Raw genomic sequence first — 25635 nt, forward strand, 5'->3', positions numbered from 1 at the left:
TTTAACACAAATTTCTATTCATATGGGAAGGGCAAGTTGGGGAGTCAATAATACAAGTAAGAAACAGAAACAAAACTAAAACTCATGCTCATGTTTTGCCTTGAAGACCTAGATATAAACCAGCAGAAGTGCGGACTCGAACACTGCAGGTAGAAGTGAAGTCTGCCTTCTAAATTTCTAGCCTAGCTTCATCCAGGAAATTCACAGGTTATGGGGTGTAAGACCTGAAAGGAACATTAGCAATCATCTAGATCCAGAACTTGTTCCTGGTACAGATGAAAGTCTGGGGCTGGGAGTGGCAGGTTTTTTTTTTCCCCCTGGAAGAGCTGATTCATGTGGCTTTAACTGATAAGTACCCAGCACCTAGTACCTGTGGGGGCATTCATAAAAGGAACAGTCACTTTCTCCTCAGAGGTCTGAAATCTAGTACCTGGGGGTCAGAGCAAAAACCTAGCTTCTTAACTCATTGTTTTATATCCTTCTCCATCATCGGGTTGCTCTTGGACAGGAAGTCATCTCTGCTTCCTGTTGCTTTCTGGTCTTCCCCATGCCTGGGATGTGCCTCAGTTTCCCTATCTTGGAGGTTACAAAATGTACTGGAAAGTGTGTGAACTTTGGATTCAACCAGGCTTGTAATTGTATGCTAGGTTTGCCACTAGCTGTTTGACCAGGGACTAGTCATCCAACTACACTGAATCCTAATTGCCCATCTATAAAATAGGAATAGGAATGCCTATACCTCAGAGTTGTGACAATTTGAGAATTAAATGAAATAATGATTGTTAAGCATGATACCCCACACAGCATTTGATGAGTGCATCCCGTGACCACCCACTAGGCATGTAAAAACAAAAAACAACAACAAAAAAATGTGGCCAAGACATAGATGAGAGAAGAAGTTACATTGTCCTCATTCTTAAGATGATTGGTGTTAGTGAAGCATACAATTCAAGAAGTGGGTGTATTTTCCATGTTTATCTCTTGTTACCCTGCTGGACTCCTATCCCTTCTCCCCCTGGGACTCTCTCTCGAGGCACATGTGATCATCTGCTTTATCTATTACCGAGGTAGAGCCTCTATCCGTGGCATCCCAAGGAGCAGGTGGCAAGAAAGAGAGGGGCTGTTGGTCCAGGAAACAAAATCTTGATCGTGTGATTGAAGCTGACTGTGGTCCTCATGCAGTTAAATTGAGTATTTAAATGATTTGTTGGCAATGAAAAGGAAACTGATGCTCACAAGCTAGGCCTGGGAGTATGCTAGGGGTGACTGAAAGGTCAGCCCCATGAACTGAGTGATGTCTGCCCCACAAATACCCTGGGGACAAAGTCAGAAAGTAGGAAGGATGAGCCAAAAAAAAGTCTACAAATGACACAAAGTCCAGAGGTCTCCATTTTCAGCAATGGAATGAGATCCTTCTGTACTTTTCTTGTGTACAAGGTGAGCTGGGCCAGCTAAGCCCCGGGCCATGTAGGAGCTCCTCAGTCTTCTTGTCATCATGCCCCACCCTTTTTCTCTACCCGGCACTGTCCTTCCTTGGGGCCACAGCCACCTCCGTTCCCTAACACCCACCTTCACTGAGGCTGTTTCCACTTGCCCATTAACTCAAAGAAATTTCAGGAATCAGCTAGAATCACCCTCTCTTTCATTCTCAATAAAGCATAAAGAGGTCCTTTCCACTAACCTTCATTTTTTTCTTTTTGGAGCAATAGGTTTGTGGTCTTTTCCCTCATAGGATCTCCTCTCCCCACTCAGCTTTCTCAAAGGACTATTATTCCCTTGACCGGAAGAATTCAAGGGTCAGCCCTGATGGGACAGCTGAGTCTGGTCCTAGAGCTGCCGGGATTGGACATCATCCTACAGGCAACAGGGAGCCACTGAATGTTCCAGAGTAGGGGAGTTTTATCATCAAGTTAGGTTTTTTTTAGAAAGATTTGTCTGGCAGTGGAGCTCAAGATAGAACAAAATCTTCCTGGGCTGTCGTTAAGAACTCCCCTAATTTACCTGAACTCTTCTCCACCAGACTGGTCTAGTCAGCATTCTTGGAATTCACTACATTGTTTCTTGCTTTCCCACCTTGTTTATACCATTCCCTATACCAGAAAGTGGGTGGCATTTACTAAGTGCTTATTATATGCCAGGCGCTTAACCAAGTGTTCTGCATGTATTGTATATATTACATCACGTTGTATCATATCGCAGAATAACATCTCAAATCATCCCCTCGAACCAGTGTTAGAGTTCTTACTGCATAGCCTGGATTTGCCCTTCTTTATCCACTTATGTCACAACATGTGAGCCCTTCAGGGTGAGGGTCCTGTCTTGGCACCCTCTAGTGTGGTCTCCCTGTACCGTCGGCACCCTATAAATAAATGCACACAGTCTCCTCTTTTTGTTCAGCACATAAAAACTCTGCTTGACCTTGCCTACCATATGTAATCTCTTTAGAAGGACTTCTGTCACATTTTTTGTGCCTCTCTAGAGCCCTTAACATAGTTTGCTTGATATTTTCATACTGGCCATGTTATTTATACCTGTGAGCTTCAGTTTCCTCACTTATAAAGTAGGAATAATTCCTCCCTCATAAGGTGGTTGTGCGTTGGGTATAAATAATGGATAGAGCTCAGGGATCAGCACAAAGTAGGTGCACAGTTATGCCCATTCCTTTCTTGTCTTCCGAGGACAAAGGTCTTACCTTCTTGACCCTTCGGCTAGATGGCTTCTGTACACATTTCGAGGGGAATCATTGTCACTGGGAGAGAGTAGTGCATTGATAGTGGCTGGGGTGAGTCAAGGATATGCACCAGAGGGAGGATCCGGTCTGGACACTTCTACAAGAAAGAGCTGACTTGACTTAGCATCTGAGACTCTAAAAGTGGGAAGGGCAGGGGTCTCCAGAATGCAATCCACCATCAGGAGCTCAGTTGTGGAACACAGCTAGTCCTTGGCCACACCAGGCCAACAGGTCAGGCAAATACTTCTATTAAACAAGGAGTAATTATCTCAATGGGGTTTCAACATCTAGATTTCAACATCTAGAAATTGCCTCACTGACTTCAGAAGGCCCTCTGACTTCTTTAATGAAACTTGTTTTTCAAAAACCCATGTCTTTCTTTAAAAAAATTAGAATTTTAGAAAATTCAGAAAAGCAAAATTAAAAATACAGAAAAGCAAAAATCATTTATTTTCTACCACCTATAAGTAATTACTATTAATAACATATCAATGTGTTTTATTTTTTATCATTTAAGATTTGGGAAAGGGTGGTATAAAAGAGACACTGTCAGTCTAGAGTCTTTATCTTTGTTTCTTGCCTTCCAGCTTTTTTTTATTCTTTAAAAATGTTTTCTAGTTTTATTGAGATGTAATTAACATTACTATATGAGTTTAAAGTATACAGAATAATGGTTTGACTTACATATATTGTGAAATGATAACAGCAATAATTTAGTTAGCATCCATCATCTTATATAGTTAGGATAAAAAGAGAAAACAGAAAAAGAAAAAAAAAAAACTTTTCTCTGTGATGAGAAGTCTTAGGAAATACTTTCTTACCAACTTGCCTATATGTCATATAGTAGTGTTAACTAGAGTCATCATACTGAACAGACATTCCTAGTACCCACTTATCTTGTAAACGGAAGTCTGTACCTTTTGACCACCTTTCTCCAATTTCCTCTTCCCCTGCTTCCTGTCTCTGGTAACTTCAAGTCTGACCTCTTTCTCTATGAGTTGTTTGTTTGTTTGTTTGTTTGTTTTAAGATTCCACAGGTAGTGGGATCATACAGCATTTGTCTGACTTAATTCACTTAGCATCATGTTCTCTGGGTCTACTATGTTGTTGCAAATGGCAGGATTTCCTTCTTCTTATGGTTGAGTGATGTTCCATTGTGTGTATGTGTGTGTTTAATCCATTGATGGACACTTGAGGTGTTTCCCTGTCTTGGCTATTGTAAATATAATGCTGCTATGAACGGGGGGGGGGGGGGAAGGGGGGGTGCAGATATCTTTTTGAGTTAGTATTTTCATTTCCTTTGGTTATATTCCCAGAAGTAAAATTGCAGGATCATATGGTAGTTCTGGGGGTTTTTTTGTTTTTTTTTTTTTGTTTTTTTTAGAACTCTCTATACTGTTTTCCATAGTGGCTTTACCAATTAACAATCCCACCAACAGTGCACAGTTTCTTTTGTCTCTATATCCACACCAGCATTTGTTATCTCGTATCTTTTTCACAATGGCCATTCTAACAAGCAGGAGGTGATATCTCATGGTTGTTGGTGTTGATTTGCATTTCCCTGATGATGAGTGATGTTGAGCATCTTTTCATGTGTCTGTTGGCCTTTCATATATCTTCTTTGGAGAAATGTCTATTTTTGTCCATTTTTAAATTGAATTTTTTGGTGTTTTTTTGTCTTTTAGTTTGTTTATTTTTGTTTTTGTTTTATTTTTTGCTTTTGAGTTATATAAGTTCTTTGCATATTTTGGGTATTAACCCTTGATCAGATATATGGTTTGCAAATATTTTTTCCTATTCTGTAGGTTGCCTTTTCACTTGTTGATTATTTCTTTTCTTGTGAAGAAGGTTTTTAGTTTGATGTAGTCCTACTTGATTATTTTTAATTTCTGTTGTTTGCACTTAATATATCATTTTCAAAATATCATCACCAAGACGCATGTCAAGGAGTTTTTTCCATATGTTTTCTTCCAAGAGTTTCAGGTATTACATTTAAATCTAATTCATTTCAAGTTAATTTTTGTAAATAGTGTAAGATAGGGGTCTACTTCCATTCTTTTACATGTTGGTATCAAATTTTACCAGCACCATTTATTAAAGAAACTATCTTTTCTCTATCAAGTATTCTTGGCTCCCTTGTAAAATATTAGTTGACTGTATATGCTTGGGTTTATTCTAGGTTCTTGATGCTGTTTCATTGATCTATTTGTCTATTTTTATGCCAGTACCATACTGTTTTGATTACTATAGCTTGATAGTATAGCTTAGAATCATGAAGTGTTTTTCATTTTTTTATCAACATATATTGCTTTTGTAACTTTCTCAAGAAGAATTTTAGTGTTTTTTTTTTAATTTTTTTAATGTTTATTCATTTTTGAGAGACAGAGCATGAGCAGGGGAGGGGCAGTGAGAGAGAGAGAGAGAGAGAGGGAGACACAGAATCCAAAGCAGGCTCCAGGCTCCAAGCTGTCAGCACAGAGCCTGACGCGAGGCTCGAACCCACAAACTGTGAGATCATGACCCGAGCTGAAGTCGGACACTCAACCGACTGAGCCACCCAGGTGCCCCTAGTTTTTTTTTTTTTTTAACATTTATTCATTTTTGAGAGAGAGAAAGACAGAGTACAAGTCGGGGAGGGGCAGAGAGAGAGGGAGACACAGAATCTGAAGCAGGCTCCAGGCTCTGAGCCATCAGCGCAGAGTCTGATGTGGGGCTCAAATTCATGAACTGTGAAATCATGACCTGAGCCAAAGTCGGTCACTTAACCAACTGAGCCATCCAGGTGCCCCTTCAAGAGGAATTTTAAAATAAATATTAACCACTAGGTGTTGAATGCCTAAAAGCCATCACTACCATAAGGTAAGGCCTGCAGTGGGAGAATTTCAGGCATTTGAATAGTTAAGGGCACAGAACCAATCAGCTCTTCTTCAATGGTGTCACAACACTTGGCCACCAACTCATGACAAGGAGGCTTTTTCTATTCCTCCCCAATTATAGTACTATGAAAAAAATAGGAACTTTGGAGTTAGTCACACTTGGTTTGGGAGCCCAACTCTGCCATTTACCAACTGTGTGATTTGGGACAGCTTACTTAACCTATCAGAATCAGCTTTCACATTTTCAAAATGGAGAATTTCACCTATTTCATGGATTGGCTATGATTATAGAATGGGGAATGCCAGTTTTTTTTTTGTTTTTTGTTTTTGTTTTTTGTTTTTTAAAGCGTCTAATGCAGTGCCTGACACATAATAAGTGTTTCTCCTTGAGGGATTCAGGTATCCATGGAGCACAGAAAACCCATCTGGAGAAAAATGACCAATCTTCTGTCCAGCAAAACATTTTGAGTATTCATGTTTTCAATGCTATTCGAGACTAATGAGACAGAGTATTGTCCTCAGTGTCTCCAAGGAGCTCACAACTTAGTGTTGGGTAGGAGTAGGCTTGCAAAAAAATTTGTTAGATTTCATTTTTGTTGTTAAATCTCATTTTTTATGAAAAATTTTTTCTTATAGTTCAACATTCAAAAGTATAAAAGAATATATAATGAGAAGTCTCCCTCTTACAGCCCTAGTCCACCCCCTAATTCCATCTCCTATAGGCAGCTGAATTTATGACTTCCTTATGTGTCCTTCCATAAATATTTAATGCATAGATAAATGAATTGCATATCTGTTCTAGTCTCTCTTTTTAAGAAACAGATGCTAGGATACCATTATGCCTGTCTGCACCTTGTTCTCTTTGCTTGACAATATGCCTTGGAGACCACTCTGTATCTGTACATGAAAGTTTTCTCATTCTTTTTAATAACTGTATAGTATTTCACTATATGGATGTTCTAGTATTTATAAGAGGAGCTTCCTATGGATGGGCAATCTTGTGCCATTACAAAAATTGCTGCAATGAAATAAGCTTGCATATATGGAAATATCCTGGAATTGAGACAATGAAAATGTTCTGAAATGTGATGGTTGCTTACCTCTGGAAATATACCAAAAACCACTTAACTATATGCTTTAAAGGGTGAATTTTACAGCATTTGAATTATACCTGAATTTTTTTAATGTTTATTTATTTTTGATTTTTTTTTTTACATTTATTTTTGAAAGACAGAGAGAGACAGAGCGTGAGCAGGGGAGGGGCAGAGAGAGAGGGAGACACAGAATCTGAAGCAGGCTCCAGACTCTGAGCTGTCAGCACAGAGCCTGCCGCGGGGCTCGAACCCACGAACCGTGAGATCATGACCTGAGCCACCCAGGCGCCCCTATATCTGAATTTTTTTAAGATTAAAATAAAAAAACAAAAAACAAAAAACTTTTCTCTAAGGAAAACATGCCAAAGTCAAAATATATTTAAAAATTTAGAGGGGCGCCTGGGTGGCGCAGTCGGTTAAGCGTCCGACTTCAGCCAGGTCACCATCTCGCAGTCCATGAGTTCGAGCCCCGCGTCGGGCTCTGGGCTGATGGCTCAGAGCCTGGAGCCTGTTTCCGATTCTGTGTCTCCCTCTCTCTCTGCCCCTCCCCCGTTCATGCTCTGTCTCTCTCTGTCCCAAAAATAAATAAACATTGAAAAAAAAATTTTTTTTTAAATAAATAAAAATTTAGAAAATTAGAAAGCAATTACTTTGCTTTTTTAAAGAACAGAGAGCATAACACTTTTTAAAATAAATACCACACATTTTCAAATTTCTCTTTAATTCGGCACTAGGCCAGGAGGAAGAGAGTAGAAAGAAATTACAAGACGGAGGAAGAATCAGAGGGGAAATTGCGGGGGACAGCGACCTCTAGGCAAGCGGAGACTTCCAAAGGCTGGGGAGAAGGAGTTGCAGGACAGAAAGGGTAGGACAGAAATAAAATGCTAGCAGAGAGAGAAGTTTCGGGGAGCCACTGTGACAGCTCTTAGATTCCCGGGGTCAGGAGGGGAGCTAGGAAGTTCTCTGCTGACGGCCAAGAGTAATGGAAAAGTAATTGAAATCTTTACTCCATCTCTTGAAAAAAATGCCATTTTGCTGCCCCATTCACAGCATAGCAATGCTGCTTGAAGTCCTCACTCTGCCCTATGCACGGCAGTAGATGTTCAGAAGATTTCTCCCCTGTGCAGCGGCTTGTTTCCCTTGCTCTTTTACCCTCCTCCTGCAAAAATCAAATCTTCTTCACCCACCCTCTTCACCCACCCTTGGCCCTTGGTCCCTTCTAGCACCTCAGTCACAATGAATATATCCTTCATTCCTGAAAGTTTTCCCCGACTGCTTCCCAATTCCTACCTCCTGCCTCTTCCCTGCTTTCTTCCACTATAGTTTGCATTTCTAATATAAATGGAATAGTACAGTAGGTACTCTTTTTTTTTAAATTTTACTTATTTATTTTGAGAGACAGAGTGGGAGGGGCAGAGAGAGAGAGAATCCCAAGCAGGCTCCGCACTGTCAATGCAGAGCCTGATGTGGAGCTTGAACTCACCAACCATGAGATCATGACCTGAGCCGAAACACAGAGTCGGACCTGAGCAGAAACCAAGAGTCAGACGCTTAACCGACTGAGCTACCCAGGTGCCCCTAGTATGTACTCCTTTATAGTCTGGCTTCTGTTGCCCATATGCTTTATCATTTATCATTTATCACATGCTTTTGATGGCTGAGTAGGATTCCATTGTGTGTATATACCAGTAGACTTCACTTTAAAGATTAGGAATGCAGGACCCAGAGAGGGGATGAAATCTGACCGTACAAGACCTTAACAAGAATCCAGAACGGGGGGGAAGGAGGGCCATGTTTCCCTAAAACCCAAATGCAGTTTGCACTATGAAATCATATGGTTGCCATGACCACATAAGTAACCAAATAAAACTGTGCTTGTTCCAATCTCTGTCTCCAGATCTGATCAGGTCCTGGCCACACAGGGAACCGGGGCATCTTACCAGACATTTCTTCTGGGGGGACTCAGAAATTATTTAACTGCTGGACTTTTCTGCACCAAATCCTTGAAGAGTTAGGAGTTGAGGAAAGAAGTGCCCCACACTACTTATAAGTATAAAATGTCTGTTAGTTGTACCAGGTTGGATCAAATCAGACAAAGGCTTTAAAATGTTGTGTAAACTGTAAAGCATAAATCAAAGGCAAAATTATCTTCTCTATCAGAAACCACCTCAAATTTATTTTGCGCTCGGATTAAAATTTAACATTTAGATTGCTGATCCAGGAAAAACAAAACATAAAAGGGTCTTCGAGAACCATCCGTGAAACCGTTCAAAGAAGTTACAACATTCTATCACAATCAGCAACTGAACTGTGTGTACCTCTGTAGGAGGAGACTTGAAGTTCTTTGGGTCCATGATAAACCCTCAGAATTAAACTAGCTCTGTGACTCTGACTTCTAACATTACTCCTGCCCATGCCTAAATTGACAGTGAAAGCATTCTGTCCATCTATGACTACTCAGGTATTTTGTGTCAAGCTTCTATCGTATCCACAATTCTAGGGTGTCCTCAATTTGGCTGGACCCTGGAGACAATAGTCTACAGAATTCTATAAACTCTTAGTACCCTCTGCAGCACCACTCACCAGTATTACCTTTAGACCCTTGCTACCCTAAGGGTGGGCTGTAGAGGGGCAGTATTCCTATCACCTGGGAATTTCTTAAAAATGCAAATTCTTGACACTCTTTCCCCATTGGAACCCACATGTCCCAGTAACCTGGGTCACATTAAATTATGAGAAACTCATGCCTAGACTAGTGGTTCTTCAGCCTTAGCGCGGATCAGAATCTCCTGGAGGCAGCTGCTGCTGGTGCACCTGGTCCAGGGACTGCAGTCTGAGAACCACTGCTCTGGCTCTCAAGCTAGATGATTATGGAGATTCAGTGGATCCTCTCCCATTTACTGAGTATGATGGGGAATTCCTTCATCTTCCAACTCAGCCCGAGACAAGAATCCAGGAAAGCTAACACTCCTCAGGGACCCGGAACACAGCCTCCTCCCCTGAGTTGTTTCACTCTTGCCTCTTGTTTAAACAGAGCTGTGGACGAGAGGTTCTAGGGCCTCTGTATCAAAGCCAGAGTAAATTTGTGGTGGAGGCTCCATCCGGGAATGTGTTTTCTCCACCTTTAAATCAAACAGACCTGAGGTACTGCACCTAAGAGCTATGGTACTGGAAGGGCCCTACCTGAGAGTGGGATAGGACAGGTTGGTGACCCCACACTACACCTTCTGTAGAGTGTTTCATAAAGGCCCTTCAAATCCAGGGCTTTGTCTTGAGTCCTTCTTGGGAATGCTCAGAGCTCTTAAGTCCACTTGTGCCCTGCATGGCACAATAGCCATATACCTCGGTACAGAGATGTGCTATGGACCACACCAAGGCCAAGCATAGCCCCGGGACTCTAACTCAAAATCTGTGCACTGTTGGATCCTGCCGCCTTTGTGTTATAGAAACACACCTAAATGCATAGAAAAGAGACTTCAGACAAGCAAAATTACCTTCAAATAGAAATATTTAATCCAAGAAGGACACAGAAGCCATTCCAAATAGTAGGTATGAGTGTCGACTGGTAAGTGGTTGGTCCCCTCTACCCCAATCATCCATTGGATAGGAGGAGGTAAATTATTTTCACCAAGATTGCATCTCACAAATTACGAATTTACATCACAGAGAAGCTTCAAATAGAAATAATAACTGTCGTTGTAGAATGCTTATTATATGTCAGGGTCTGTGCTAAATGTTTACAGGTATTACTTCAATCCTAACTATGAGGTTAAAATCACTGCTATCCTCATTTTACAGATGTGGACACTGAGAAACAGAATTATTACATATGTATCTTGCCTAAGGTTACAAAGGCAGTTTGACATTCAAACCTGTGTTCTCAACCATAGACTAAATGTGGCAGTCACAAAACAACAGCTTGGTGCTGTAGGGAAAGAGTTGGCCATTATTGTGCACAATAGGGATTAAAACAAAAATGCAAAACATTTTTTTTAAAACATTGAACTCTGTTTGCTTGCTTATTTATTTGTTTATTATTTAGCAACATGGGGGTGGGAGACAAAAATCTCACCGAGAAAACTATTTCATAAAACAGATCAGAGTATAGCTCTTTTGGGTGGAGCCAGGCAGAGGTCCTGGACCCCTCCCCATTCTCACAGCCCCTCCCCCACCACACTGTGCTCCCACCTTGTATTCACTAATAGTGAGTGGTTCCACCTTGCTGGTTTCTGGTCTCAATATTTCCAATCCCGAGTCCATTCCCTGCCCTCTTCCTACCTGAGATAACTAAGAAGTTTTTCCCCAGTTCCAGTCATGAAAGAGCAGGGCAAAACATGGATGTGTCCTGGAGGGGAATGGTCCTGGGTGTGCACGGCCTTTGAGAGGTGGGTGAAATACTTTTAAGGATGATGAATTTTACTGAACATCCAATATTATAGTTGGTAATTGAAAGAAATGGTGGGAATTGTTTAAAAAAATATCGTAATATAGACTCTAGGAAGAATGTTAAGTCTGAACACCTGGTGTCTACTTATGTAATGTCCAGCCCAACTTGGAATTGTGTGCAGGCATGATCATGTACATTAAGCTTTAATAGATTGGCATTACTCTGATCTAAGGCATTAGTGGATTAGGTATATTTTGGGGGAGGGAGCACAATGCTAACCCAAGCACTAGTTCATGAAGTTCCATACCACCTCCATGACTGAAGACTTCAGCACCCAAGGCTTTGGTGCTCCATACCAAACCACCATTCACAGCACTGTCATGGAGGGACCTCAGGTGGATCTCTTCAGTGACCAGGGTGGCAAGAAACTTGTTCTCTCCATGCCATCCAGAAGGCCTACAACTGCCATTCTGTCACTGAACTGGCTGGGCCAATCAGGGTCAGCTTTGAGGAGACGTTGGCATAGTCAGTCTTTTCTACCCGGGCAGTGAACTTCTGAAGTGGCAGGAATTCCAAAGGCCATGGTGGTCCCTTTTATGTGGTCCATTCAATCAATGACTGGTTTGACCCATTCAGTGGTCTTGGTGGAGGGCGGTTCTCACCTTTAAAAAAATACTTCAGGGGTGCCTGAGTGGCTCAGTTGTTTAAGTGTCCGACTCTTGATTTCAGCTCAGGTCATAATCTCACGGTTCATGAATTCAAGCCCCACATTGGGCTCTGTGCTGACAGCATGGAGCCTGCTTGGGATTCTCTGTCTCTGTCTCTGTCTCTGTCTCTCTCTCAAAAATAAATAAATAAACATTAAAAAAATACTTTAACACTTTGACCTTTTAATCACTTTTAACGTTCTGGTGGACATCTTTAGTCTTTTCTCCTTTGCATTTTTTTTTAACATAGCTAAATTCACAATATATATTTGATTGTGTGCCTTATTTTTCTTTTACCTACTTATATCATAAGGATTTTCCCATGTTAATTACTTTTCATAAACAACAAATAATCTTGAATGAGGTTAAGTAAATCTGTCTGCACCTTGGTTTCTTCTTGTGTAGTATAGGCAATTGTATCGTGCTAGCATTCACATCAAAAGCTTTTAAAACACAGATTTCTGGGCACCACCTCCAGAATTTCTGATTCAGTGGGTCTGGAGTAGGGCCTGAGAATTTGCACGTCCAACAAGTTCCCAGGAGATGCTGATGCTGCGGGTCAGGAGACCACACTAGGAGAACCAGTGAAATGAGGAGATTGAGTTGTGGGATTTCCAAGGTCACTGCTGGTTTCAAAATCTAAGTGTTTGCATATTTTTCAAATTTTTTAAAAAAACCCAACCAACTCTTGAAACACATGACTTTTCTAAAGTTTAACAAAACCTCATGATTTTTTAAATACAAAAGAATATCATCTACCATTTAAAAGTAATTGTTTCCACTTGTAACTCACATGCATTCCATACTTGCTTCTCTTTGAAGTTACCTGGAGTTTTAAAAGGATATCTTTAAAGAACAGTTAGACTTATATCTAATACTTTATTGTTTCTCTTTTCATAGTTCCATATGTATTGAAGAGCTGTGCAGAATTTATAGAGACTCACGGCATTGTGGATGGAATTTATCGGCTTTCGGGAGTCACCTCAAATATACAAAGGCTAAGGTGAGCTAAAAGAAGAGCCCCCAAAGAATTCTCCCATGAGCCTTCCTCTGTCCATACCTCTGTTCGCCACAATTGGGAGTATTAAAAACCTGAAGCAGTTGAGAGAAGGGTGGCAGGGCAGAAGATCAAGTGTGATGTTTTCAGATGCCTAACTGTTCTTAATCTAATCAGGAAATCCTCTAGTCTGATGTAATTCTTTCCAACAAAAGCTCCTGAGAGTTTTTAATCTGTTTCTTTGTCTTGCACCAGGTTTAGCCTTCTTAGGTGGATTCAGCTGAACTCAAATGATTTAAAATACAAGTCAGGAAAACATGATTTATTATCATTCACTTGTCTACCCAGAGTTCAGTTAGATCCCAATTATATAGTGTTCAGAACTTGGAGATGATAGGAGTTTTTCTGTTGGCACACATTCAACATTGGATATTTCACTTGGTCAGGAAATCACAAATCTTCATGATTGTGCATTTCTTTCATTGAGGCTGCTATTTTATTTAATTTTAATTTTTATATAGAGAGAGCACAAGTAGGGGAGAAGGGCAGAGGTAGTGGCAGAGAGAGAGAGAGAGAGAGAGAGAGAGAGAGAGAATCTTGAGCAGGCTCCACCATTAGTGGAGCTTGATCCCATGACCCTGGGATCATGATCTGAGTGAAAATCAAGAGTCAGACGCTCAACTGACTGAGCCATCCAGGCACCCCGAGGCTGATATTTAAAAGACTATGGATAGATGGGTTATTTCCAAATGTATTGCTTTTTCCTAAACAATTCTAGAATTTATCCTAGAGTTTTTTGGAAGAAATTTCTGTCACATTGAATTAAGAGTATAATAACCTTCACACAAAACACAGATATGTGTATGTTTTATATGTATTACATATATCAAATAAAGGGAAGAGATATACAGTATATATACAGAGTGTTTTATCAGGTGGTATTTTTATATATTTATTATATGTTTAGTTATAAATAAATGTAGACTTTTGAAACAATAAAAGCATTCGTGTTACCAGAATAGTCTGTTAAATTTAATAGATTGTAAAGTTAATGTATTTTTGTCTTCTTCCTCTGACTTGGTTTTCTGTCCCTCCCCCTCAAATCGCAATTATAATGAAATTATACCAAAGGAATAAAACATCTTTTTTATTCCTGGAGAAGTGGTGACTGTTCAAAACTAATCAGCTTATTGTAACCATAGATTTTAACAGATCTATGTGCTTTTATAATTTCACTAATTTGCTGGTGTGACATTTTTTAGAGTTTCAACAAATACTTTTTAATGTTTCACTCTTAGCTCTGAAATATACCAGCTACACAGTAGTTAGAACCATAGGAGAACATTTGAGCAATGGCCAATTCTTTTTCATTTAAGGACCAACCCTATTAGCCTCGACAGGGAAATTTTGGCTAAATAAATGAATAAGCTCCAAATTATTCTTGTTCTGGCCTCTTAAAGAAACACACACACACACACACACACACACACACACGTGAATTTATAAGGCCGTTGCATGGTTTTCTTTTCAGGGCCCCACTCAGCTCCTTTCAGGTTTGGCCACCATCAGGGATTTCCCCACCCTTTGTTGAAGATCCAGAACCAGGTGACAGGAAAATGGGCAGCGAGCTGTTTTGAAATGCTGGTCCCGAGAGTCCTGTTGACTTTGCCACTACTTGGCTGACCAAATGAATACTGTCAAGAAACCTAATTCCTCCTCTATGTTAAAGCTGAAAATTGTCATTTCTTAAACAGATTTTTAACTTATAAGTGTACACTATTTGAGGCAGTGTATTCACATAAGCTTGGTAAGGAAATGTTTTACAATCAGAAACAAGGCCTGGAATCTGATGATGTTCCCAAACACCTCACTATACATTGCTTATAAGAAGATATTTATGGGACGCCTGATTGGCTCAGTCAGTTAAGTGTCTGACTTTGGCTCAGGTCATGATCTCACAGTTTGTGAGTTCGAGCCCCGCGTCAGGCTGTGGTCTGGCAGCTCGGAACCTGGAGCCTGCTTCAGATTCTGTGTCTCCCTCTGTCTGCCCCTCGGCTGCTTGCACTCTGTCCCTCACATTGTCTCAAAAATAAGTAAACATTTTTAAAAAATTAAAAAAAAAAAAAAGAAGATGTTTAGAAGCTGGTCTATCCTGTGGGAGTCCCTGTCAGGCAGCTTAGAAGTTTCCATTTAGCAGCAAGGAGATAGTTGCTTAAACCTTGGGTTTGAGTCTCCAGATAAAACAAGTTTGTTGACGTAGGTATATGGAGATGAATGATAACAATCTGACTCACTCTGGTTTTGGTCTCTCCTCCAAGAAAGAAAAGTTCATTTGGAACAAAATGTTGAGGAATTGAAATCTCAACAGGCTTTTTTGGCAGATTGTTTTCATATTTCCCCACTGTTCATAACTGAAACTGCAGACATAATGCGCTGAGAAATCCATTTGTAAATGGGCATTATGTTTTCCTAATGACAGCAGCTTTTACAGGGAGGATCCAGACCTGACTTGATAAGTCTTCCCATAGCTTCCTTATGCCAGGAATAGAAGGTCATTTTGAATAGAGGTCAAAATGTAGTCAGATCAGCAGTTTAGGGTCTTTTTACCCCTAAGCAGTCAAGCGGCTGCTTACATAGAACACATGTTCCCGAGGTTGTTATGTCTCTGTCTGTGTTGTTTCAGGCAAGAGTTTGGCTCAGATCAATGTCCAGATCTGACAAGGGAAGTGTACCTCCAGGACATCCACTGTGTGGGCTCACTCTGCAAGCTGTACTTTAGGGAGCTGCCCAACCCCCTTCTGACTTATGAGCTCTATGAGAAATTCACGGTAAGTGTTTGGATTTCCATTACGGTTACTGAGTGGGACACGTGGATGGGCCAAGGAGAGTTTCAGCACTAAAATAACAATAATAATACTCACCAGATGGCTGGCACTGTCTTAGCCAGGTAATGGAAATAGGATGGTATAGGGAAGGTAGTGGGTCTACTGGCTAAATTTTTCCTTTCTTAAATTTTCAGAATCGTGGCTATTTGTTTCAAGAGCTGAATTAAAATTACTTCTATGTTTATTTAGCTGAATGTACCTCATAGTATAGGGGGAAAACTAAGAATGAGAGATGTGAAATGACTGGCCCAAGGTCACACAGCAGGACAGGAACCTGAGACTCCAGATGTACACTCACGGCTAGTTCATTTTTATCAGGCGACTTCTTCTGTATTTCTTTTGGGGGTTTGGGAATGAGGTGGGCGGGTAGAGAAGGGAGAGAGAACAAACCCAAGTCAAGAGAGAGATCAGAAAGCTGGAAAAAGAAAATAATTTGGGAAATGCAGCCAAGAGGAAGTGCAGGCCTGTGAGTTGGATTGGTGAAAGATAGATGGACAGAACACCTAAACAGCAGCTCTACGGTTACCAGATAGGGGCATCTATAGGAAAAGTAGAAAGCATAAATGCTTACAGGATGTCTGTAGAGACAGCATTAAAAACTGGGCTTGAGCATTTGGCTCCAGGGATGGAGGTACAGAGTAGGTACAGTTGGATTTAACCAAGATTGAGGGTGTATTCAGCTAATAAAGGGGATGAGGAAGATGAGGGTATATACAAGAGAGTGACTGAAATAGTTGACCATGGAATTTTGTCTGGATAAGAATGGAAGTGAGGCCTTAAGGCAGTGTGTAACAGTGAAAAAAATAGTATTGATGGATTATTGAGGTCAACAGACTGTTAGTATGAGGTGGTCAGAGGTGATGCTTGAAATTAAGATTTGTAGGAGTTGCAATTATGGGTAAGGACCAGATCTAGGCTCTAACATGGGCAGCAATCTTTCTCATGGCTCCTGTAATAAACTTCCTTTGAGCATATAAAATGTTCTTCAGTTCAAAATGATATAGGACTAAATGGATGCATTTTAAATGTTGAATTTGGACCATTAAAATTTATTTAAGAGTTTTCAATGATACAGAGAAACACTCATAATGATACCTGGAAAAGAACAGATACATAATTGTATATTAAAATGTGATTAAAGAAAAAGATGTTCAGAGGATTAACAGCCATTTATTTCAATAATGAGGTTATAGTTTTCCCTGCCTCTTTAGACTTTAACTTTCAAAATCTCATCTACTAAAAGGACATTAACTTTTTAATGAAAAAAAATGAGGCCAAAACACAAAAAACTTGGGCTTAGTCGTTGACTACTGGGGAGCCAACATATACCAGCTGATGTGAAGTGTCAGTGGTTTGTGGACCCTAAGAGAGCTAAGTGGACCTTGAGAACTAAGGCCAAAGCCACTCTGAGTGGCTAAGTCAAAAACAATGGCAGTCTCTGACCATCAAAATCACAGAGGAGTCTTTCCCAGGAACCAGGAAGAAAAGTTGTGGGTCTCATGTGAGTCTGCCAGATTATAATACCATCACCATATGTAATTATTTCCTCGTTTTAAAAGTAATCATATTCAGGGGGCACCTGGGTAGCCCAGTTGGTTAAGCGTCCGACTCTTGATTTTGGCTCAGGTCATGATCTCATGATGAGTGAGTTCAAGCCCTGCATCGGGCTCTGTGCTGACAGTGCAGAGCCTGCTGGGTATTCTCTCTCTCTTCCTCTCTCTCTCTGTTTCTCCCCAGCTTGTGTTCTCTAGCTTTAAAAAAATTTAACAAAAATAAAAATAAAAGTAGTCATATTTGCTAAAAGACAGTTTGAAAAATGGAGGAAAGTGGAAAGGAACCCTTCGTCTCTTCTTGTAAAGACCAAAAACAACTACGGTTAACATGTGGGGTTTTTTTTCACTCTTACTCCTTGCACAGTGTTTTTGTTTTCCCAGATGAAAATAGAATTTTAATGCAAAAATGAAAGTAATGTAGAAACGTATAAAGGAGAAAGTAGAAATCCCTGGAAATCTCACACCCCAGGCATATCTGCAGCTAACATTTTAGGAGACATCATTACAGATTGCTCCCTCTCCCTCCCCTCTGACTCTTTCTCAAGCTCTCTCAATCTGTCTCTCTCTTTCACTCTCCCCACTTTCCCTTCTCAATACTATATATCACTGCTTTGCAGTGTTAACTCAACAGTGTGTCCATCTTTCCGTGCTGACAAATAGACACTTTTTACAGAGTATTCTCTCATATGCGCAGTGAATTTCTAAAGCCAGTTTCCTACTATGGACATTTAGACTTTTTGTTTATCAACAGTTTGCTTTTACAAAACAACATATAATAAACATTTTTGTACATATATCTTTATCCTTTTGCCTGCTTATATCTTTAGGGAAAAAAATCATAGAATTAGATTTACTGAGTAAAAAGCTTTTATTTAAAATTTTGTTGGGGGATGCCTGTGTGGCTCAGTCGGTTGAGCGTCCGACTTTGGCTCAGGTCATGATCTCGGGGTCTGTGAGATCGAGCCCCGCATCAGGCTCTGTGCTGACAGCTCAGAGCCTGGAGCCTGCTTTGGATTCTGTGTCTCCTTCTCTCTCTCTGCCCCTCCCCAACTCATGCTCTGTCTCTCTCTCTCTGTCAAAAATAAATAAACATTAAAAAAATAAAATAAAATAAAATAAAATAAAATAAAATAAAATAAAATAAAATTTTCTTGGGGCGCCTGGGTGGCTCAATCAGTAAAGCCTCCGACTTCAGTTCAGGTCATGATCTCAATCTCATGGTCCGTGAGTTTAAGCCCTGCATTGGGCTCTGTGCTGACAGCTCAGAGCCTGGAGCCTGCTTTGGATTCTGTGTCTCCCTTTCTGTCTGCCTCTCCTCCACTTACGCTCTGCTTTTCTCTCTCTCTCAAAAATAAATAAACATTAAAAAAAAAAAGTTTATTACTGCAACACAGACTTTGGAGAAAGACTTTTATTTATTAACAGGAAAACATATTTTTCTCAATTGTCATAATTCCTGTTAGTGTTATCTGGTAGGTCTCAAGGTATTTAAATGCTATTTGTCAATACCTAAACTATAAAAGTTACATTATTTATTTCATATAGTAATTCATAATCTTTTTTGAATCACAGATCCTTTGAGGGAAATGATGAAAGTTCTGGATCCAATTCTCAGAAAAAAGCTACTTGTATCTTTAAATATATGTATATTTCTTAAACATATATCATATAATATTTTATATATATATATATATATATATATATATATATCCTCGGCAACAACTTGAGTTTGAGACTAGTTTATAGAAGAAATCACATTTTAATGTTATCATTTATTATAAATTAAGATTACAGTAAATAGAAGCTATTTAAACTTTATGATCTAACTAGTAGGGTTTCACTGATCTCTGGTGGATAATGTAATAACATAACAGAAAACACTAAACAAAGAGAATAACATTTTAGTAATGAGCAAATTTAGAATATATTAGGATTTGAGAAAACTTACTTTCATTTAGCATAATACACCAAATATCTATGAAGCAAGAGAATATATAAACAAAAGAAAAATAAAAATAAAAAAATAAAAATAAAATAAAAATAAAATAAATAAAATAAAAATTAAAAAAAAATAAAAAAATAAAAAAAAATTATTTAAGCAAACAATTATTTTAGGATGCTAACTAGTCTTCGACCCTTTGCTTAACTGTGACATTTGAACCTGTTTCATCACAGGGGGAAGGAAACATTTTTTCATTGTATCCTTTCATTCTGTCAAAAACATCCCCTAGGGGTACCTGGGTGGCTCAGTTGGTTAAGCGTCCTGCTTCAGCTCAGGTCATGATCTTGTGGTTTCTGAGTTCGAGCCCCACACTGGGCTCTCTGCTATTAGTGTGGAGCCCGCTCCAGATCCTCTCCCTCTCTCTCTGCCACTGCCCCCCCCTCAAAAATAAACATTAACGATTTTTTTAAATCCCCTTATCTTCCATGGAAACATGGATTGTCTCAGCTCAGAAGCTGTCCTCAGAACTCTACCTTGACCATTGTGCCATGTGCTGCTGGTGTGAAAAAAAAAAAAAAAAGTTTAAAATTTTGTGATGTATTGCCAAATTGTTCTCCAGAGAGATAAGAATGGTCTTTTCCAAAACTGCAGCCTCACCAACCAACACTGGATATTTTTAATTTGTTAAATTATTTGCAATCTGAATCAACCAAAAATATATTTAATTTTTGTTTTAACTTGTGCATAAGACTTTGTTGTTTGTTTTCTACATGGTTTTAATCCTCTTTTCAGTATAATAGTGCATCTTAGAATATGATAGAATAGAATATCATCATGTTAAAGAACAGAATGAGTCTAATTTATTTTAACTCAGTTTAGTTTTATGATAGTTGGGGGATAGATAAGAATTCTTTTTTTTTTTTAATTTATTTTAATGTTTACTTATTTTTGAGAGAGAGAGAGAGAGAGAGAGAGAGAGAGAGAGAGATAGAGAGAGAATGAGTGGGGGAGGGGCAGAGAGCAAGGGAGACACAGAATCTAAAGCAGGCTCCAGGCACAGAGCCCAACGTGGGGCTCAAACCCACAGACCATGATATGACCCGAGATGAAGTCAGACACTTAACCAACTAAGCCGCACAGGTGCCCCAAATTCTTATCTGGAAACTTTAGATATACGGTTTCTTCATAAATCTTGCTTTTAGGCTCAGAACAAAATCTATATTTATCTCTTCTCACTTTCGTTCCCTAACATTGCTAATCATTTTGTTCTCCCACAGTAACACAGTAATGCCAAAGCAACATTATTGTCAACTTGTCATCATATTTCCAGGAAATCTAACATGGTATTGTTAGATCTAACATGGTGTATAACATGGGAAATCTAACACTAAAAAATAAAATAAAAGTATTTTTCTGTGCAACTGACTTCGACATAGGTAGGACCTTAGTGAAGTTAACTATGTTGAAAAATTTATCACTTAACTAATTTCTTTGATAACAATAACAAATTATGAGGATATAAGCAAACCTTCTTCAGAAATATAGAAATAGCTCTGTTAACAGTGTCACAAATTCTTACAATGATTTATTTAAACCCACTTGCACGGCTAAAGTAGAATACTATGTCAATGGAATAATAGGACTAGAAAAATATTAATGAAATTATACTAATGGGCTTATTTATTGAGTGCTTACTACATGATAAACTTGATAAACTTATTAAAATGTTATACTTAATCTTCATAATAACTCTATGAAGTAGGTTTTATAGTCTCTTACAGATGAGAGAATTACAGATGAGCCACAGAGACTCTCTTGTCTGGGTTTGTACAGCTAATAAATAGAAGGAAAGGTTTAATATTCTGTCTCAAAAGTACCATACTATTTTAAAATAGAGTTAACAACTCCTATATAGGCCCAAGCATTCAATAACTTAATATGACGTAAAGAAAGCCTCCCAGAGTAACAAAGGAACAATTCAATCAATGTTAGTAGGAAAATTGACTATTAGGAAAGGAGGAAAGTCCAGTTACATTCTTACCATTTAGCAGATTTTAGGGTAAAGAAAGTCTTTCTAACAACAAAAGCAAAGGGAAAAAGATCAGCAGAGACAAATATAACAAACTAAACTACATATAAATTATTTTTCCTATGTAAAAAACACCTTAACAAAATTAAAAGGCAAATGGCCAACTATAAAAACCATCTACAGTAAAGATGATGGGAGATTAATATTCTTTAATTATATGGAATCCTACCTATTAATAAAGGGGAAAAAAAACCCATAAATAACCACATAACAAAAAAGCCACCCGCTAAACAAATGAGTGAAGAACCTCAACAAACAATGCAGAGAAGAAATACAATTTTTAAAAAATTATAAATGGACCCGAAACTGATGTAACATTGTGTGTAACTGTGCTTCAATTTAAAAAAAAGTCAGATGGGGCACCTGGATGGCTCAGTCGGTTAAGTGTCCCACCTTGGCTCAGGTAATGATCTTTTGGTCCTTGAGTTCAAGCCCCTCAGTGAGCTCTCTGCTGTCAGTGCAGAGCCTGCTTCAGATCCTCTGTCCCCCCCCCCCCCGACCCTCTCCTGCTCCCACTTTCTCTTTCTCAAAAATAAATAAACAATTTTTAAAAAGTCATATAGGTAGACAGTTTTGAAATGTAAAAATATTTATTTATTTATTTATTTATTTATTGAAGTTTATTTATTTTTGAGAGGAGAGAGAGAGAGAAAGAAGGAGAAGGCCAGAGGGTGGGTGGGGGACAGAGGATCATAAGCAGGCTCTGTGCTAACAGCACAGAGCCTGATGTGGGGCTTGAACCCACAAACCATGAGCTCATGACCTGAACCAAAGTCGGATGCTTAACCAACTGAGCCAACCTGATGCCCCTAAGAAATTTTTTTAATTAAAAAAAAATTATTAAATGTATTAGAAAAATATATTTGCATATTAAAGAAACAATTTTTTAACATTAGTATTTCATGCTGGTGATCCTGTGGTGACAGTGGTTCTTGTATGGTTTTCTATTGGAAGTGTGAACTGGCTGGATATCTCAGAAAGTCATTTGAAATTACTGTCAAGAATCCTAAAATGCTCATATTTTTAATATAGTAACTCTATTTCTAGAACTACATTCTAAGATAATAATCAGATGTGTACATAAATGATTGACTTGTAAATATTTCATTGCAATATTATAATACCAAAATTTGGGGAGTATTTGTGTAACAATAAGGGATGAGTTAAAATAAATGATAATAAATCTACTATTTTTAATCCTGGGTAGCCATGAAAAGTCTCATTTCTTTCTTTCTTTTTTTTTAAGACTGCATTTCTTAAGCGTATTTATTGGCCACAATATAAAGTTAAATGGAGAAAAAAAAAATAGTACATGCAAGTGAATAGGAAATGATGCCAGTATTCATGCTTGGTGCTGGGAAGTCCTGGCAGATTGCTTCTTTTATGTTTCACATGTGAGTAGGTTAACAGCAGTTAACATCTGTATGGTACGATAGCAAGTGATGATAATTCCCTCATTGTTGCTATTTTAATTTTTAATCATGTATTAGTTTCCTATAGCTGCTGTAACAAATGACCACAAACTTAGTGGCTTAAACAACAGAAATTTGTTCTCTCCCAGTTCTAGAGCCCAGAAGTCTGAAATTAGTTTCACTGAGCTGACATCAAGGTGTGTGCAGGGCTGTGCTCCTTCCAGGGAGCCTAGGGGAAACTGTTCCTCACCTCTCCCATCTTCTGTTCGCTTCTGGCACTCCTTGGCTTGTGGCCACATCACTCCCATCTCTGCCTCTGTGACTGCACTGCCCTCTTCTCTCTCTGGGTCAGATCTCCCTCTGCCTCCCTCATATAAGAGTAGCTGTGATTGCATTTAGGGCCATTGAGATAATCCAGGATCATCTCATCTCAAAACCTTTCACTTAATCGCATCTGCAAAGATTCCTTTCCCAAATAAAGTAACATTTATGGGTTCCAGAGATTAGGACCTGATATCTTTGGGAGCAATTGCTCAACCTACAACATTACATTTCCTTTGCATTGGAAAAAAAGTTCATTTTAGGAAAAATTCAGTCTTCACCAGATTGATTCAGGTAAAATTATCATGCCCAAAAGAAAAGTTGCTGATTTGGGATTTTTAGAGAAGGCAATTGGGGAGGTGTTTAATTTTATACTGAATTTCTATTGAAATAACTCTTTTGTGTATCGGTCTCCCTCATTCAATCCTAAGCTTCCTGAGGACAGAAACAGTGTTTATTTTGTTCATTATTATGTTTCCTTTCCCTGCTCTCCAGCTGCTGGAAAGTGTTGTCACTGTTTACTTGGTAAATATTTGCTGACAGGTTTGCGGATCCACACATATTTGAAATGCCACTTGAGGTGGGGAACGAGTGTGTGGCAAAAGCCGACTGACCGTGAGCTCAAGATAGCTACAAAGGGGGACAGTGGCCAGCTGCCCTTGGTTTGCCTAGAACTCCCCCAGCTTTAACACTGGAAGTCCTGTGTCCCAGGAAACCCCTCAATCCCAGACAAAGCAGGATCATGGGGAAATTGGAGATGGGCCAGGTCATGTAATTGTAGCCAGGGCCCAGGGGTACAAGAGCACCTGCCTCTGGAGGTCCCACACAGACCAGGTTCCACCACCACTGCTGACAAAACCCAAAGGCAGAGAGACAAGTGGTGGTGAAGCAAGAGAGGAATTATTTCAGAGAGGCCGACACTGGGAAGACAGCAGCTCGTGGCTCAAAGACTGTCTCCAAAGTGCTGAGAATACTTTCAAGGTTTATAGAAGGAAAATGTGGGGCAAAGGTGGATGGGTACAGGCACGTAGGTAGTAAAGGTCAAACCGATCCTTGTCCTGGGGTCAGTCACTCTCATCTTGCTGACTCAGGGCAGTCCTTATTGCTTGAGGGGCAGTTTCGTCCCCATCAGGGGATGCTTTGCCCGCAGGGTCTTTTTCCTGAGTTAAGAGATAAGCTGGAAAAAAGAAAATCAATTGAAAGTCTGAGGTCAGACGGAGGTAGTTGAAGTTCTCTTTCATAATCATGCTTGTTCCACATGTGTGACAAAGATGGAAAGGTATAACGAGTGCCTGAAAGGACACACTGGTTGCCTCTGGAGACAACCTCTGAAGGTCTGTGCCTGGGAGGAAGACTTTATTCTGTATATTCGTTTGAATGCTTTCATTTTTAAAATCATGTGCATCCGGGCGCCTGGGTGGCTCAGTCAGGTAAGCATCTGACTTCTGCTCAGGTCATGATCTCGAGGTTCCTTAGCTTGAGCTCAAGTTGGGCTCTGTGCTGACAGCTCAGAGCCTGCAGCCTGCTTAGTATTCTGTGTCTCCCTCTCTTTCTCTCTCTGCCCCTCCCCTGATCACACACACACACACACACACACACACACACGCTCTCACTCTCTCCAAAATGAATAAACATTAAAAATACTTTTAAAAATAAAATCATTGCATGAATTACTTTTGAGTCTAATAGCTTAAAATATTTTAAGATAATAAAAACGGCTTTTTAATAATTTTTAAATAATTGATGGGGGCGCCTGGGTGGCGCAGTCGGTTAAGCGTCCGACTTCAGCCAGGTCACGATCTCGCGGTCCGGGAGTTCGAGCCCCGCGTCAGGCTCTGGGCTGATGGCTCGGAGCCTGGAGCCTGTTTCCGATTCTGTGTCTCCCTCTCTCTCTGCCCCTCCCCCGTTCATGCTCTGTCTCTCTTTGTCCCAAAAATAAATAAAAAACGTTGAAAAAAAAATAATTGATGGAAAATCAAGGGCAATACTGAGTTGCAGTTGGATTACAGTTGGAAAGGATAGGCACGGGTTGTTTGTCCACCATGGTGACAGGGCTGCGAGGTAGCAGGACGTGAGCTGTAAGTAATGGTGCTGGTGGTGTTCAGGTAAACAGATAAAACAGGAGCAAGGGGCCCACCAGAAGGGAGAGAGTCTAGTCTTGGACGGAGTCCACAAAGGGCAGAGAAGCAGTCTTCTTGATACTGATTGGAAGAGAGCAAATAGTCACAGATTCATCTTTAAATCTTTTAAGATTTAACTGCTAGCCAGATTAGCTTGGCAAAAGTTGAGTGAAATTCTCTTTCAGGCAAAAAATTGGCATAGGCAGAGTTTTAACTCCCCTTCCCCAATTTCCCAGTGGTAGGTTCTGCCAGCCTAATGGGGAAACATAAAGAGTGCTAAAAACAAGTTTTCAAGGACTGGACCCTCCAGGAGAAACTACAGGATCTAGAGGGCTTCTGAATGGGATGGGGAGAGGCTGTGAACAATGAAATAAACAAGAACCCCAAATGGGACCTACAGGCATCAGGGGATGGGCCCGCCCAGCCTCTCAGAACAAAGATGACTAACAGCTTCCTAAAATATCGAAGAAACTTTCCATGAGGGCTGTTAAATTGACCTGCACCTTTATTCCCCAGACACA

The 25635-nt window shown here is 39.7% G+C and overlaps 1 protein-coding gene across 1 annotated transcript in view; it reads left to right on the plus strand.

Annotated features, from left to right (window-relative positions):
• Nucleotides 1-25635, plus strand: part of ARHGAP31 (Rho GTPase activating protein 31) — a 112039-nt gene that overhangs the window by 52338 nt on the left and 34066 nt on the right. The window contains exons 2-3 of the mRNA XM_003991663.6: nucleotides 12696-12798; nucleotides 15476-15620. Of these exons, the coding sequence (XP_003991712.2) occupies nucleotides 12696-12798; nucleotides 15476-15620 (248 nt within the window). The remainder of the gene's footprint in view (nucleotides 1-12695; nucleotides 12799-15475; nucleotides 15621-25635) is intronic.

The sequence above is a fragment of the Felis catus genome, chromosome C2 (genome assembly GCF_018350175.1).
Source record: "Felis catus isolate Fca126 chromosome C2, F.catus_Fca126_mat1.0, whole genome shotgun sequence".
NCBI lineage: Eukaryota > Metazoa > Chordata > Mammalia > Carnivora > Felidae > Felis > Felis catus.